Source organism: Phalaenopsis equestris, unplaced genomic scaffold, assembly GCF_001263595.1.
Source record: "Phalaenopsis equestris unplaced genomic scaffold, ASM126359v1 Scaffold000021, whole genome shotgun sequence".
Taxonomy (NCBI): domain Eukaryota; kingdom Viridiplantae; phylum Streptophyta; class Magnoliopsida; order Asparagales; family Orchidaceae; genus Phalaenopsis; species Phalaenopsis equestris.
Window position 1 is genome coordinate 407,391 of NW_018164463.1, and position 18,334 is coordinate 425,724.

General features: G+C 32.9%; 1 protein-coding gene across 1 annotated transcript in view; it reads right to left on the reverse strand.

Annotated features, from left to right (window-relative positions):
* The window catches only part of LOC110018396, a 68,310-nt gene that overhangs the window by 18,259 nt on the left and 31,717 nt on the right, over window positions 1-18,334 (reverse strand). Inside the window, exons 7-10 of the mRNA XM_020715697.1 lie at window positions 4,591-4,646; window positions 3,111-3,207; window positions 2,251-2,335; window positions 2,058-2,120 (exon numbers count right to left, since the gene is read on the reverse strand). Of these exons, the coding sequence (XP_020571356.1) occupies window positions 2,058-2,120; window positions 2,251-2,335; window positions 3,111-3,207; window positions 4,591-4,646 (301 nt within the window). The remainder of the gene's footprint in view (window positions 1-2,057; window positions 2,121-2,250; window positions 2,336-3,110; window positions 3,208-4,590; window positions 4,647-18,334) is intronic.

The following is an 18,334-nucleotide window of genomic DNA, read 5'->3' on the forward strand; positions in this document are numbered from 1 at the left end:
TTTTTGAAATATCTAAACTTCAAAATTTCAATGGATTAAAATCATAAAATTCAATTTTTCAGAACTTAGCATAAGACCAAAAATACATAGTCTTTACAAAATAATTATACAATTAAAAAATGAAGTGCAACATGTTTTTAATTAGATGCCTACCTCACCACAAAAGCTCTCTAAGCTTTGAAATTTCAACACTTCACAATTGCCTTTGATAAAAAAAAAGGAAGATTTTGGAATATATTATGCCCTCAAATGTAATTATCTTTCCAGAGTTAATAAGAAAACGGAATGTTGCATCCAAGCTACATAGAATAAAACCCTGGGAAAGGAATTCTTTATGAAAAATATGAAACCTAACACTGAAAGGTTATATTGATATTGAGTACACAGGATCAATTGTAAAAGTTGGTGATATCATTGCAATAAAAAATGATAAGGGTGAAAAGAAAAACCTAACATCATGCTTAATGAGGAGATTTGAAATAAAGAAGCTTGGAATCCTGAAGTACTTTCTAAAAATTAAAGTGTCATACTCAAAACAAGGTCTTTACTTTCCAGTAAAAATATGGAATAGATATCTTAAAGGAAACAGAAAAACTAGGTTGTAAACCAATTTCTATTCCTATTAACCCAAATCAAAAAGTAGGGGAGGAAGAAAACCAATAGCTGGCAAGAACATGTATACCAAACATTGCATACACAGTTCATATTTAAGAGCAACATCAAGAAAATATCTATATGGTGCTTCACTAACTATGAGGTAATCCGAGTAGAGTTGCAATCAAATGGAAAAATAAAGTCGCATAAAAAGACTACAGAAATGCAGATAATGCATAATCACTAGTGAATAGAAGATCAACATCAAGTTACCACTATTCTTCGATGCAAGCGAGTTACATATAGCAAAAAATAAACTGTGGAAGCTACATCAATGTAGAATAAAAAACAAATGCTATGTGCCAAGGAATTGTGAATTACTATGCTTAAGAATCATCTAAAATGAACTATGAATGAAATGGGAAGGACTTATTAAGTTCTATTGTAACAAAAATAAAACAAAATAAACATAATATATAACCCAATACAACAAGATCATACAAAATATATTGAGATTGGCAGACACTTCAATAAGATAAAGCTAAATGAAGGCTAAATCAGCATGTCTCGTGTACCTTCAATATAGAAATTAGAACCCAGGATTCATTTAAGAAAAAAAAATCCAAATCAAGTTTGGCATCAAAGGCAAATTAAGGAGCTACAAATTTAAATATGTAGATATTTGGATAACCATAAATAGTTTCATGGTTTCTTTTATGCATAGTTTCCTTATTTCCTTCCAAGATCATTCTATATATTGTCTTGTATCTAATACTCAAAAGAATAAGAATTATTACTTCTTGCTTGTGTTCTCCATACTGCTTATATGGAGTTAACTTCTATAACTTCTATAAGGGAATCCTGCCTACCGATTGGATAACAAAGTGATTGCTCATCATTTCGTCTTCTCATAACAAACAAAGAAAGCATTATGACTCTAGATCTCTAACTACACCTTGAACTTATAATTGTAAGGCCAACAATGAAATATAATTATGTCAATTATATGCTAAAATTATGTGACTTCATAAAAATTCTGGCAAACAAGAATTCTAACAAAATTTATATTAACAGTGTAGATCCGTTGATTTTATAAAAAGAACATACACTTTCCTCAAAAGTTATCATATATATCCCGGTAATACTAGTGCCAAAGATTTCAGTGGCAATATATGAAACGTTGCCATCTCCATATAAAAGCTTTATGAAAGTCGAAACCCTGTTCTACTGTTCATTTAGCATGAACTAGAATTTTGTAGTCGAGCTGCCCAATCGCATAATGCACGTGGTTCACATAAGACGATTCAAATGTGACCACAAAATGCTCGTGAAAACTGCCTTCCTATGCACTAACATAGATTATATGATGTCAAATATAGAAAAGAGCATTGAATGGAATGAAAAGTGAAAAATAAAATCATTCAAACTTCTTTGAAATGTTAAACTGAAGATTATTTTGGCACCTGAGGAGTATTCCCATCATCAGCTCGTTGGTATTTGCTCAACAGCTCTTGTAAACGAAGTACCTACAACATGAGACATGATTCATGGACAATGGAGCCTATTCTAATTTCTTATTTACTCCAACACCGATAAATGTTTACATCGGTGAAGCAAACATTTGGAAATAATAAAATCTTCAGATTTGGTTCATGCCTCCTCATTCAAATAATGCAGGTTTTCACGTTGATACTGCAACAGAGCCATCTGCTGATCAGAAAGGCGCCCACCATCATGATACCTATCGAACCAAGCTTTGGCTTTAGGAATATTTGTTCATACATCAAGAATTGCACAACAAATAAAATCGTCAAGAATAGTCTAAACAAGAACACTATGCAGGACCAAACCTAGTAGAATTTGCATCGGTTTTGTCAAAAACTACCACGCAAATAATATGAAACAAAATGAGTACCTCTGAAGTGACAACTTAATACGCTGCCTCAACTGGGCAGCCTTCATGTTCGTACGTAATACAAATAGAGATATGGATATAAAAAGACAATGGCTAATATAATTGAAAAAAAAAGTGTGTGGGGAAAAAAAGCCAATACAGATCTTAAACAATTTCAAAATTTTAAATTTGGTAATTGCAATACACAATGCCTGCTCATACAATGCAGTTCACATGAAAATGCTAAAATTAAACCTCAAGAAAGGTAATTTGGCAAAGATAACTCTCCCATGCGGCAGACAAATGTAATCCCCCGTCATAATGCATGCAATTTAATAAGAGGTATCATTTAAACAAATAGATGTCCTTGAAGACGCGTCAGGCAAAAGAATGCAGTTTATTAGTTTAATATTTCTATTGTGCAATGCATTAACTGCCTCTTATATCCGTACTATAATAAATTGGTAGCACGATTGCTCTTCAAATGTTTACGAGTGCGTCCATTTTTTGTTCAGAAAAAAAAATACACAGAATAGAAACTAAATTTCACCATATTGAAAGCCTAATTAAAAAACTATCTGCATCTTTGCTAAATCAATATTTATCAAACAATGGGTCCAACCTGAGATCTTCCAGTGAACTTGACGGTTGCAAAGCAGAGTAAAGTGACTTCAAAATGTCAGGTTGACCATTCAAGGAATTGTATTGATGTATACAACCTGCATGTAAAAAACTATAGTGATTTCAACACAACTAATGCGAAATTGCAAAGCATAAGAAAGTGAAATGACTTTCAATGCATATCATAAATTGTACCTATGTTATAGGCTTGATCTTGGATTTTAGAGGGCTATCATAGAATTAGTTATATCGCCTAAACAATGATATTGATGCAACAAAAATACACATACCAAATGTACAAAGTGTTCATCAATACAGGAGGGTCTAAGGAGGGTTGATAAGTATATTCTGATCCCTGCATTTGCCAACAAGTCGTTTCCATGGCTTGATACCATGACCTCCAAATCTTAATGGAGGCAACCAAACCACCACCACAACTCTACCGCTAATTCTAAGGATTGATTTGCCATATTTTAGACATCATATTATGAGAGTGAATGAAGTACATTCTAAGTTAGAGGCTGAAAGTAAAATTTCTCAATAAGTTTAAAGTCCACCAACCACCCTCCCCATCCCTCATACATTAGGTTTAGCAAAAGAGGTTTAAACATCTAGCTAGAAAAAAATGCAATGGCACTTTATTGTATTCATTGAGCAAAATTTTGTAATCCGTCTCCCACTTCGCAACCAGTTCCAGGTTTCCAAGGAAATAATGGTGCATATACAGTCAACATCCACCGCCCCACATCAATGTTCATTATTCCCAGATCAACTTCAAGCCCCTTAGTTACATGCCTTCTGTGGACAAACCTTAGATTATGTACCCCTTTCTAATCTTCATACACTATGTTTATCAAATGTGATCATTTGCATAGGGCTTCCAAGAAAGCACAGTAATGATTTTCAGCAACTTTTCTACTTCAACATTCAGAATAACTAATTACCATAGAAGCATACTAAACCAGTAATCAGAACAGGCCACTTTCATAAAGAGTATGGTGCAAAAATAGCCCGCTGACTATTTACATGGGCCCATTTTTTAGTCCTAGAGCTTTTCAAAGTGTCAAATTAGTCCCTATGCACTTTTAGTATAAGAAGAAATAGTCATCAGAGAGGACTACTTAAGCCCCTATTAGTAAAATCTAGGGAATAAATTGGCATTTTGATAGAAACTGGTACTAAAATCACCATTCGCAAAAGTCAAGGATCATTTTGACACTTTTTTCATATCATAAAATCCGAGGTAATCAAGCAGATGAGGCATAACCATCAGTTTGCGATAAGCACTGCACTGAAAAAGGAAAACTTCCACCCATGAAATTTTAATAAAATGACAGCAAAAGAATTTTTCCGGTGATAAAAAACTTGCCACAAAAATGAACTTTCTCTTGTTAGTATATGCTAAACCTTGCTGTAACTATTGAAATGCAACAAAACTTTAGTTAATTTGATTATACTACTAATCAGTAGATTTAACACACCTATATACACGCTCATAAAGCAGCCAGCACTGATGACTTCGGCGAACATCACTATCCTGAAAGAATGAGTGAGGTATTGCAAACATATAAAAGAATTATCTTAGTGCAAAATATAATTTTTCACTGTAAATACCAGACAGACAAAATATGATCACGTAAAGATGGCTGAATATAAATAAGCACGTTAAAAGAAATATTTAGATTTTACTAATCGTACTACAATTAAATGAAGCCATGAATACTAGGTTCAACACTTTTTAATCTTCAGATGATTAAAAAAACCCAGGATTTTCGGCGTTCTGCATTTTAAACTTGCAAGGATTTAAGTTACACATGCAACTGCAGCTATGAAAAAAACATTCCAGCTAAGAAACGACACCTAAATGAGAGAACAATGAAAAGACACAAGAAAAAATCGCCAGTTATATACCCAGCCCGATAAGTCAATTAGCACACCAAAAGCACAGGAAAGAATAGCCAGTCATTTACCTACACGGCCTATCTGCAGCAAAAGCTCTACTGTCACCCTCACCAAACGGAAAATGAAACAAATAACATTTTTTTTTATGTTTTGATCCCATTACCGAATTTTCACAAGCTTTCGAGCTCATTCAATTTCTGCAAAGGGTAACTTTCTTTGGTTTATGACTAACTAGAAAAATACAATTCTAAAACACGTGTGATATTCTAAAGTTCTGAGTATCTCCTACTAAAGAAACAATAACAGACTAGAACAGTTGATCAAAGGTCCAAATCCAGCAAACACATATCGGAACATCAAAATAGTTTGAACCAATTCGCAAATGATCAATTTTATATGTTTTATCTATAACATCTAATGCTTGAGTCATATGGCCCACTTACATTCCAATCATGATTTGAGCGTTAATCTTGGTTATACTATTCATAACAATAAATAAACACAAAAATTCATAGATCTAATATATTATAGTAGAATCTTTACCTAAATACTAGCCCTTCATCCACCATTTCGAGATGAGAAAATTTTTCCTCCTTTCCTATCCAAATAACCAACTTTTTAAAAATATAGTCCCAAGTTAAAGAGATTTAGGACCTATACTTTCTCAGGACTGAAGCCACAAACTTTTGGGCATAACACAAAATCCTTGTTTTTCATTTTTTTTTTTTAAGTATGTAACATAGTCTATTACCTCCAAATCTATCAATGTTCCATCTTCTATAATATAAAAAGCAAATGAGCTTGGAATCTGATCAGTCAAATTGTTCAGTAGCTTCCAAGTCTTTTTTATTGGACTATTAATTATAAAAACGTACATTTGTATTCTCTTCAATTATTACGAGTCTGTTAGGCATGCTAATCATTCAATACTCTATCAAATCTGCCATTTTTTTTTTATGCCATTTTCATTGGATGGATTTAACTATACTAATACATTGAGCATTTTTTCTTCATTAGGAAGACATTTGAGTATTAAAAAATAATGTCCTAGAATGGTTATCTTACTTCATTAGAGCTTGAGCTCGCTCATTCTCAAGTGCCACACTCAGCCAAAGTTATGCTATGTATATCTCTTAATACTCTATTAAACCTTCCATTTTTTTTTTTTTTTATGCCATTTTCATTGGATGGATTTAACTATACTAATACATTGAGCATTTTTTCTTCATTAGGAAGACATTTGAGTATTAAAAAATAATGTCCTACAATGGTTATCTTACTTCATTAGAGCTTGAGCTCGCTCATTCTCAAGTGCCACACTCAGCCAAACTTATGCTAGATTGCTCACAAGCGGTTCTAGCTACTAGTGTTGCATGCGCTCGCCTACTCCATCCCAACTCCAAGCATGTGTTGTTTCTCCTGTACTTTGTGGGCGCTTCCGGTTGAGCGTCTACCTCCTCTTTGTCAAAGACCCATGGCATTAGTTTACCACTCTTACAATATTCATACTCCAATAGAAGTGTCCCACTCACTCCCTTCGACACCTCAAGTGTTTAGGTCTCCATTACTATTCTGTGTCTCACCCATTGCGAATTTTTGTTCTTCCTCTTAGCTTCATCATGTTTGTTCTCTTCATTTTCGATTCATACTTTGTTTATCGTTCCAATTTACAATATAGATTCACCTTCTCTCCCGTCAATTTTTAAAGAACCTCATTTATTCCTCCTCTTTGCATGTTCCTAGGTCACTTCTTCCTCCTGTTTGTATGTTCCTAGTACTTTAGATGAAACCCCTTGTTGATTTTCAGAATTCAGTGGAATTGTTTTATTAATATGAAAAGGGGATATAAATGCTCTTACATGAATCCTAGAATAGGAAAGACAAAAAAAAAAGAAAATAACATAAAATAAAAGATAAAACACCTATATCTCCAATTAATTACTTCATAACAATTACTTGGAGATAAAAGAAACGACATAAAATAGAAAAACCTAAAATATGAAAGAAAATAAATTCAATTCAAGGAAATAAATCTAATCATTATAATTTATAATCAGAATAAATTATTTTCTAATATAGCTTCTAACACTCCCTTTCAATTTGAAACATGGTTGACAACATGTTCAAGTTGGATTTGAAAATATCAAACATGGGCAAGAAAGATTCTTTGTGAGGTAGAACTTGAAGTCTTCTTCCCGTACTTGACAATCAACCCCAAGAGCATTTAAGAATATTTTTATTTGACTGCAGTTTTTGCAGATAGGCGGAAGGCTCCTACAGGTAATGTAGTAGAAAAGTAGACAACATACAGAAAAAGCTAAATTCTAGTTGGTTGCGGTTTTCTTTGGCTGCAATTTCTGCAATGTTTGTATGTAGGCAGAAGGCTTCTATAGGAAAGTTTACAGGGAAATATACAAGCTTCAAAGGTAGGCCTGCCGCAGTAAAAGGCTCCAGAGGAGGGCCCTACTGCAGGAAAAGGCTCTGAAGAAGAGCTAGCTGCAAGAAAAAACTTTGGAAGAGGGTTTGTTCCAGGAAAGAGCTTCAAAGGAGAGTCTGTTGCACAAAAAAGTTTTGGAGGAGAGTGCTGCAGGAAAAAGCTCTAGAGGATGGCTTGTTGCGGAAAAAAAGCTCCAAATGAGGGTCTGTTGCAGGAAAAGGCTCCGGAGGAGCTTCGGAAGAGGGTCTGTTGCAGAAAATAAGTTCTGGAGGGTTTGCTACAAGAAAAAGCTTCAGAGGACGGCAGTAGAGAAAAGCTTTGGAGGGGCTTGTTGTAGAGAAAGGTTATAAGGTATGGCCTACATAAAATAGAAAGAACATAGCAGGCATATGAGGTCGCATGACTGGCAGGCTCGACTGGTTCCGCAGCATGTGGGAGTCTCTAACACTTGGAAGCCTATAAGAACTCCAATCACAACCACCACGACCCTCATTATGCTTGCTTCCACAGTTGCTCCTGCGGCTGTTGCCACCATGCCTCCTTTGTAGATCCCTTTGATCCACCTAGCCATGAGACGCCTGCAAATGTTGGTCCCAATTGCGATTTCCATTATCAGGTTGTCAATCTTTTGAGAGATTTTCGCCAAACTTAAAGAAGATGATAAGGGTTCACCATTACCGGAAAAGCTACCACTAGTTCCAATATCATCACACTATATCCACCGCCATGGTTAGCAAATTCCAGCTGCATAAGAAGTGAGTCCGAACCCAGAATAAGGGTCGATCCGTCTAATTAAGGTTTGGTAGAGGTTTTGGCGGATTCTGATAGCCTCGACCAAGAAGAAGGGCTTCCCAAAACTACCGGAGCAGTACCAATAGCTTCATTTGTCGGCCTTCCCCATGGCAGCTTATTTCCTCTTTCAGATGCAAGAACATCAGAGGCACTGACGCCGATGAAAAAAAAAATGGAATTTGTGCATCTTCTCGCTGATTAGAAGGAAGAACGGTTGGTTTTAAGCTAGGGATCGAGGTTGCTATTAAATGAGGTGGAGCGATAGCATCTGTGACGGATTCCCCATGAAAGACGACGAACGCAGGGGAGGCGGGGACATTGCAAGGGTCTTGCAGTTCCAAAAACAAAGACATGCTAGGGTGTCGATAGCGTTACATTGGTGGTAGGAGTAGGAAGAGGATTATGAGAGAAAGATTAGAGAGACTGTAATGCAAGTTTTAGGAGGGAATCAATCAGAAAACTTGTGGCAATGTGAAAACTCTGCGCACGTTATCAAACCGCTACTCGCGCTCTTTCTTCTCCTCTGCATTCCCCTATGGATCTCTCATGGAGAAACCCGCGGTAGATCTTACGAGAGAAGAGTCCCTGCATGAAGGAGAGCTCGTCGACAAGAGGGAAACCAACGGCTGAAAAAAACTACAGGGAAGGAGCCGATGACGAGAAAGGCTGCATAAGGGAATTTCGGCAGCGGGGAAGGCTGCAGGAGAAATTCCCCGCAGTGGGGCCTACAGGGAGAGGAAGTTTTCAGCATAAAAACTGAAAAAAAGAGGCGAAGGAAGGGTCTGCAGCACGGCAAAAATTGTCGGCTGTAAGGAATAGGAAGTTTTCAGTGGCAGGAGACTTTAGGATTTGTTTCAAGACTCTGATACCACGTTGATTTTCATAATTCAGCGGAATTGTTTTATGGATATTACCCTTTCACGAATCTTAGAATATGAAAGAGAATAAAAAAAAAATAACACGAAAAGAAAGATAAAACACATATATCTCCAATTAATTAATTCATAATAATTGCTTGGAGAAAAAAAAAATGATATAAAATAAAGAAACCTAAAATAGTAACGAAAATAAATCAAATCCAAAGAAATAAATCTAAAATAAAAAAGAAAATAAATACAATCCAATGAAATAAATTCAATACTCATAACTTTTAACAAGAATTATTTCCTAATATATCTAACACCCCTGATAGGTCGCCTCCACCGAACTTAGTGGAACCTTCTAGTGTCCACCGCCTCGCTCTTTTACAAATGCTATTGGCAAGTTGAATGATAGTGTTTGCCCATAATTATAAAAAAAATCATGCATTCCCATTTTTAAAACAAGATGAAATCTCACACTTTTGTAAGCTTCCTTCCACATACCAGGAAAAATCTGCCCTTATTCTAATTTATGAGATCCTTGAGCTTATCAGACCTTTTTATTTTTCTATTATTGGGAAATTTTCATTGGATCATTGTAAAATAGAGATTATCCGCAATTTTTTATCAAATTTAAATTTAGTTAACAGCCATTTTGTTTGGCTCACTGACTAGCATCAACTTATTATAAAACTAATCTCAAAAGCTAACCATAGAAGATTTGGTTTCTCTAATATGTATCCAATAGGTAACCTCGAGTAAACCCAGTGGAGCCTCCTACTTCCCACTGCTCGCTCTTTTGCAAATGCTATTGTGGGTTGAACATAGTGTTTGTCCATGACTATCAAACAAGTAATCCTTCCTATTCTTTAAACATAATGGAATCTCACACTTTTGTAAGCTTCCTTGCATATATTAGGGCAAATATGTCCTTATTCTAATTCATAAGATTAATAAACTTGTTAGCCATGTTTGTTTTTTCTATTATTGGGAAACTTTCATTGGGTCGTTCTAACATAGAGATTATCTGCAACTTTTTATTTAATTTAAATTTAGTTAACAACCATTTTGTTTGGCTTATTGGCTAACAACGTATTATTATAAAACTAGCCACAAAAGCTCACCACATAAGGTTTTGTTTCTCAATTGATTTACTATATTAGTGACTTTCCAACGTGTATTCTAAAATGAATACCTTTTTTGACTCTTCAGAGGAACCACAGATTACTCTAGTCTAGACATCTTCCCTCAACTTCGACTACATTATTTCAACCAATCCTCGATATATTCAATAGGCTCAATATTTAGAAAACATTTATAAATTGGTAATACTAACCCATCTCACTAAGCACCGATGGTCGTGTACTAGTTGAGCAAGACGTTACTTCTCATTTACTAAACAAATTGTGGATTAGCTCCTCTACTTGCGGATGTTAGAAGAAAGTAAAATATAAAGGCATTCCAGCTTATTGCCCATCTTACAAATAGACACATTTTCTATGAATGCATCAAGGTTCATCAAGAATTAAGGAAATCATAGTTTCAAACAAAAGAGGCATTGCAAAAAGGTTAAAAACAACCTGCAACCACTCTAGAAGCTTTCCCATCAAATCATGTCTTCATCAAAACAGCATTACTTTTAAGTTTGGAACCTCTGATCTTGTTCATGCCCGGTGTGCAATAATGACTCCATCCATCAAATTTGTGAATATAATGATGTCGTGATGCTCTACAGCTATATAATTCAGATCTCATAGTGTTGACTCTCTAGTGGATAAAAGGTTTCAGATTCTATTTACTAGGTAAAATAAGAAACAAAAAAATTTATCATCGCTCGCCCATTTTCACCATATTTCAAACTAAGAGATCTAAATGAATCATCTTTGTAGCTTCATGTATCTAGGGATTTAATCCCTTGGGATTTAACTTTATCGATATCTTGTTTATGTAGTTTTCTTTTTTTTTTGTAATGCAATTTTTGTTAATTGCTATTATGCTCAAATCATTTTCTTATCATTTGAATTAAGAAAATAAACACAAATAATTAATGCAGCATCTTCATCAACAATTTATCAAAAACATTAAGTGCACCAAACCATATAAAATGCCCAACAATCACAATGCAATACTAGTAAGCTATTTAGATCCTTAATTTGAGTCAATAAATTTGTCAATTAAATCAATATTATTTAATGCCACATTTAAAATATCATCTTTATTTATCATTTTAATACTTATAACAAGTTTAGAATGTCTATGAGATTATAATCATATTACATATCATAAACCAATGATTGTGATTAAGAAGGTTAATGATATAATATATTTTGGGAACAATTTATCACTCTTTCTACAAGCAAGAGAACATATCTTTCTCGCATTTAATTTCTTAAAAGCTCAAGTAGAAAACCTTCACAAGTTCAAGCGTGCCATCACATTACCACATAGTTTATGCGCCTCGTATTCACATTAGCAATAGAATTAATGTTAAAAAGCCAAATATATAAATTCAAGTCGTGTATATGTTGTATAATATTAATAAATCAAGTCTCAACAATTCAACGAGATCTACAGGCATTTTTAATTTAAAATCATATAACTATTTGAAATAAACTCGTACTTATGAACCATTGTAAATGTAAATCGCATGCAAATTCAATCCTAGGCAATAATAAACCATAACTAAAAGAATGGCTTTTAATCAAACAATATAGTTCTCCAAAGAAAAACCATAACTAAAAGAATGGCTTTTAATCAAACAACTTACAGGAACACTCAAATCATAATTAAATACCTTAAAATAACAATCAATTTATGAGTAACAGGCAATTACAAATTGTAACTTATTTCCCATCTTTTACATATAGTTCTCCAAAGATAAATTGTGAATTTTAAACATCTATTAAACAATTGTTTAAGGTAATTATGCAATTTAACGGCTTCATCAAAATATAATTTAGCATAACAAATACAAACAATTTTACTACATAGAACAAAATAAATCATTTAGAATTATAAATTTAAAATCATGCTTCCTTAGATTCATAGACCTAATACAAAGTTCATTCTAGCATATTCGTAAGGCATTTATGGAATAGGCAAGGGCATATAGAGCCCGTTATTATGTTTCTTCTCATTGATTATATGACAAGTTAAACAATATATAATTATAGGGACCACATCTCTTTCAAACTAGGACGAGGCATTTGGGAAAGTCTTATTAAAAATGTGCCTTTAAATATATTATAATATATTGTTACTCCAAATCACTAATAATGTAACAAGCTTACCATAAATTGTATTTGAAAACCTCCACAAAATTCTACTCAATAGTCATCTATTGCAAAAATGAGGCTTAGACATTTTATTTTATTTTCTCTTCATTTCTTTTTTTCTTTAATCTCAAAGAACTCCACTAGCAAGCTCTGGAAAGAGTTTTTTTCCTTTCCCTGAAGGATGAAACCCATCTTTTCCATCACTCTTCCTTTTCCCATAATATCTTTATTGAATCTTCTTACGAATGTCATACAAATGAGGATTAGGTGAGTTTATATAAAGAAATATTCACTTTTGTAACATTAATTAACAACTATTCTTGAATAATTTTATAGCATCCATTGTAGACTCTTATAATAACCACCAGTCAAGAATGAATGTAATTTAAGACTTTATGGTAATATCTATTTAAAATTTTTTGGTCACCACCAACTAGGACTTTGTGACAATCACTAATCATAAAATAACCAAGAGCAAATCTTAACCCATTAGATGCTACACTGCACAATCTCCTATCGTAAGCCTAAACTTTCAATGAAATAGTTAAATGATTATGTTTATATACTTCTTTATATGGCATATTCACATCATCAGCCGCAAATTTCAACCAAGGCTTTACAAAAACCTTAGTCCATCAATGACAAACTTATCAAGCTTTGCCTAATTATTATGTTACTCTTTTATTTCAATTGTTTACCATAATGTAATGCCCATCTATCTTTAAAGTTCCCACTTCATAAAAATTTTTGCACTATTTTGCATAATCATCAGCATTAAAGTTTACAACAGCTCATATTTTACTTTTATTTGATGTCATTTTCTTAAGATCATTCTCGCTTATATGAGCTACCATCATAGTTAATGAATCCAATGCATCAACATGTAATATTACATTCCACAACATATAAAGATCATCAACTATTCGCCTTAAAGATAACCACTGCTCCCTTGCAGACCTTAAAGTTATTAAATCCATTCTCCAATCCAAATATGCCTAATCCCAACAAATATTACAGTTATACCACCATTCGCCTTTAATTTCATAGTATCAAAACTTCTAATCTTGCACATAAATTTGTTTCTTATAAGAATATCACCATCATAATTTGGCTTACATGTGAAAAAAATATCTAAAGTAGAATGCATATGATTAGAACAATGTGAGCCTAAAATCTACTACTCTTTATCTTTAATATCCTTAATCACTAAAAAGGTACCAATATCATAACAAAAAAAATCTACAATAATACTTGCATCAACTGGTTTATCATTTTTGTGGTTATCATCTACTTCCCTCTTCTTCAAAGTAAACAAATTTTCTTCACATCTATTATTTTCTACAATAGAAATAAATAAACTCTTTAAATTTAGGGGCATTTACATACAGGCCACTTAAATCTTATATATTTATCTAACACCTGAACTTCACATTTTATACTTATGCCACACAAATCTATCATATCATACAAAAAATGCCACCATTTTAACTTTTAAGAGTGAAATACACTTTCATTCATAGGTAAGGTGACGTGTATGCAAAATTGAAGTTAAGGTGTTGGATATGTAAATGCATATGAACTGAGTGGTACATATGTAAATTTTCCTTAAATTTATTATAAGATTTACTTCTATCATGAGTGGAAGAGAACCCTGGCTCATAGAATCTCTCTCTAACATGCAACAAACCTTTAGTTAGTTGATTGCTTCCATTTAGATTAGAAATAGCCCCTTGTAAGAGAAATAAATTCTCAACACCATCTAAGCTTATTATATCTCACAATTATACAATATGGTATCTCAAAAACATTGTTTAGAGAGAGAGAGTTAAAGAGCACAATTGTAATAAAGTTTGACCTAGATCATCACATCAATATTTATTAAATCTTATATAATAGAATAAAACACATTTAGATATCATTAATAGGCATATCTTCCAGCATGTGAAGTAAATAGTTAATGTTTCTGATAAATTTATTTGGAAAGGCTTTTGGCCATTTACAAAAACTCTAACGTGTGAGACCCCTTCAAGTAGAATGAAACTGAAATTTTAAACATCAAGACACATTTTAATATAACCGTTAGAATTTCATCAGAAATCCAAAGTTAAGCATGCTCTTGTAAGAGCACTCTCAGGATGGGGGACCTTTCGGGAAATTACACTAATGGGACAAAATCATGAGACCCTTCAGCATAAACCTTTTGTAGGTATTTTGTCTAAGAACTCTATCAAGATCCATCCTTCAAACACATCTAAATCACTAAGAAAATTTTCTCTTTCCTCTATATCTTGTCTTTTTCAATTATAATTTTAAAATCTTGCTAAAACCCATAAGCAATTTTATAACTTGCATAAACACACCATGCATCTTAGTTTTCCAAATACCAAAAAAATCTTTAAGCCATCAAACATCTCAGTCTCTAGCTTCATGGCTATCATACTCTTAATACCTTCGCTCATATACCAATTTTTAAGAAAAACGGTGCCCTCGGCCTAAAGGCATACATGAATCACAAAATAGCTTATAAAAGAGATATCAAGGATTGCAGAAAGAACATAAAATTTATGTGACTAAGCAAGTTTATGTCTATAAACCCACAAAGATCGAATAATCCCTTAAGTTTCAAAAAAAGATACATGAAAATTTACACTTCATATAAAATAAGAGATATGGACAAAGATAACACTTAATCTAATTGAAAGGAAATAGAATCACCTACTCTTTTTTTTTCTTTTGATAAGCCAAAGAATACTTGCAAACACCCAAAATACATTTTTTCTTCTTTTTGGATGACACCCTCTTCTCTCTTCCTCTCTCTCTCTTTTTTTCATCTATATTGCCCCTTCTAATAGAAGTTATCATAGTGAAGATATGCAAATTTATATAATAAAATATTCAATTTCTAACATTAATGATATACCAACATTAAACATTTTTGTAGCCACTATTGTAGATTGTTATGATAGCCTCCATTTAAGAAATTAATGTTAGTTTTCATTTAGAAATTTATAACAACCTCTCATTAGGTCATTAAGATAGCCACCAATCTTGTAAAAATCAAATACAGATCTTATCAAAGATGCATAATAAAATTAGAATCCACATGTAACAGCATCATCCAAAGAAACCACCAATTAAATTAAACATATTTTCTATTTATTTGTCAAAAAGATAGTCAGCAGCTCAAGAGCCCTACATTGTTATCTTGTTTATCCCTAGGCTATTGAATTAGCCATTATTCCACTTTTCAACTCAACTTATTAAGTCATTTTGAGGTTCAAAGACCTATTTGCGTGATCTCTGGAGCTTTTTTATCAATCAAAAGAGTCGGACCACTAAAGCTTTATATTTAAAGCATTTGAGATGCATGTGGATGTTGACCCTTCTACTTGTATTTTGTTAATAATCTTGTCTATCGTCACTGACCTAGAGACTTCAATGTCTTACTTAATTTTTAATGGGAAGCTTCAAATCTATAATACACTGGAATGAATACTGATACAACGAAGATATAAAACACATCTATCAATGAATTTATAACACAAACACATATTAGGCAAAATATTATAATATTTTATCTTTAAATTTAAACAAATAAATATTACTTTTACATATTAAATAAAAATGAAATAAATTTATTTTAATTGCTCATAAAATGAGAAATACATTATAATTTATGAAATAACTTAAAACTCAAATAAAAAAGAACACATGACGTTATATATTATGAGCTTGAAGCTCATCAAATTAATTATTTAAAAAAACAAAAATAAAGATGGAAAAATCATAAGAAAAATAGAGTGAAATAAGAGAAATTAGAACTGTTAAGTAGCTATAAGTTATTTTTAAATTTAAACAAATAAATATTACTTTTACATATAAATAAGTACTACATTTTAAAATAAAAATTAATAAATTGCTTAACTAAAGTATTTATGTAACATAATTTTAAAATTAAAATTTATCTACCAAAACATGTGTTGAATATGTATGTCTGTTATTTTTTTTATTTTTTAATTAGATATCTGGATGCCATGTCAGACACTTGCCAACATATGTCAGGAAAAGATCATGTCTGAGATAGCAAGCATCATTATTACAAGGTGATAGTGCATTATAACTTCCAAGAGTTTAGTAACATCATAATTAGAAAATGTAGTAACAATGCATTGTCATAACGGTAAAATGCTTGAGAAAACCTATCTTTATGTCAAATTGATGATTGAGTAGAATTTGAATCTTATATGCTCAAAGAATATAGTCTGAATGGTTGGATTAGATTTTCTGTATTTGATCATGAGGTCTATGCCAATTAGCATGTAAGCTGATGCAATAAATACTTGCACTTGTTGATGTAGCGAGTCTTCATTATAGTTAACTTCTACTTGTACTTTTATCATTATTGTGCCAAAGATCTTTAATGTTTTCCCCGTCACTTAAGTCAGCCAAGAAATTCTCTTTCCTTGACTATGTTAATTGTACTTTGTACAAAGAATCAAGCTTGAAAAATTGTTGATATATGGGCCTTATCTTTCTCCATTTGCATATAGAGGATCCGGCCTTGGACAATCATAGGGCTATGAGCCCTATAGACTTTCTTTTATATGTTGGAGATTAGACTTTAGAGGCTATAGGCCCTCTCAACTCAACCCATGGCATGTAAAGAAGCACACCTAAAACAATTATTGGGATAAAAGCCTCATCTATTGTGCACTTATATGTAGAGGATCATGTCTTGATTAAGTACTATAGCATAAGCTCATTCTACCATAATCCTGCATGTAAAAGATAAGGCCTTGATTGACAAATACAGCTTTAATAATAGAGAAATCAAGGAAATAAGGTGTAGAACCCTAACCCTATAGGTAGGACAACCCAGACTTTCATGTGTGAATGAACTTTCACCATGAAAGGACCTGAAAGCCTTAAATAACTGCATTACCAAATATCATGGAAAAAACTCCGGTGAATGGCAAGTTATCAATCCGCTGTAGAATTGCCTTGCCAAATTGGAAATGGGTGGCATCATAATTATTAATTTGCAATTTAGAAAATCATTCAAACAAAAGCCCCATCAACTCCACATCGACACTACAAGGATCAAGCTTCAGCAAACATTATATTTTTCCTCGTAGTTTATCTCATATTCTTTATATTGTTCAGAATTTTGGGCATTCAAATGATATTTACTCCGTGAAAAATAGGGGACAGCACATTTGAATAGTCCTGATCAGTTCTAAGGAACTAAACATGACTCATTAAAATATATTAAATTTTCCTAAAAGCTTATTAAATTTTATTGCATTATCTTAGATTTTTTTTTGTATTATAGTGTATAATGTTGGCCTATAAAAGAGAAGCAAATAACTAAATTAAGTATTGCTGAGATGAGAATTAGGTGGAGAGGCATGGGGATGACACTAAGAAACAAAATGCAGAACGAATGTACCCGTTAAAGGGTTGGTGTAGCTCCAGGGGGAAACAAGAATAGAGCAATTCACCTTAGATGGATTGGTCATGCTTAATGTCACCATCTGATGATCCGGTTAGGAGAGTAGTTGTTTTAGCTTCGAGTTATGTTAAGAATTGAGAAAATAACCACCACCTCAAAGTAGGATACAGTCAAAGCATCACCTGTCCTTGGATACAACCCCAACAAAGGAAAACTCCTGGAGGCAGACATCAAAAGTCAGCCAAAAATTAAACCCTAGTTCAGCAAGCAACATATTTATAATAAGGTAAATAGGAGGGGGATAAAGGGGACGCAATTCCCACCTAATAAAGAGTTGGCTAGTCCATCCTCCCTCCTGGACCGACACACACTTGTTGATCGATCGAATCAGCCTAAGCCAACGTCAATTTATTAGAATTAAACGAAAATATGACACACACCACACACATAATATATATATATATAAATGACACACACCACACACATAAAATATATATATATATATAT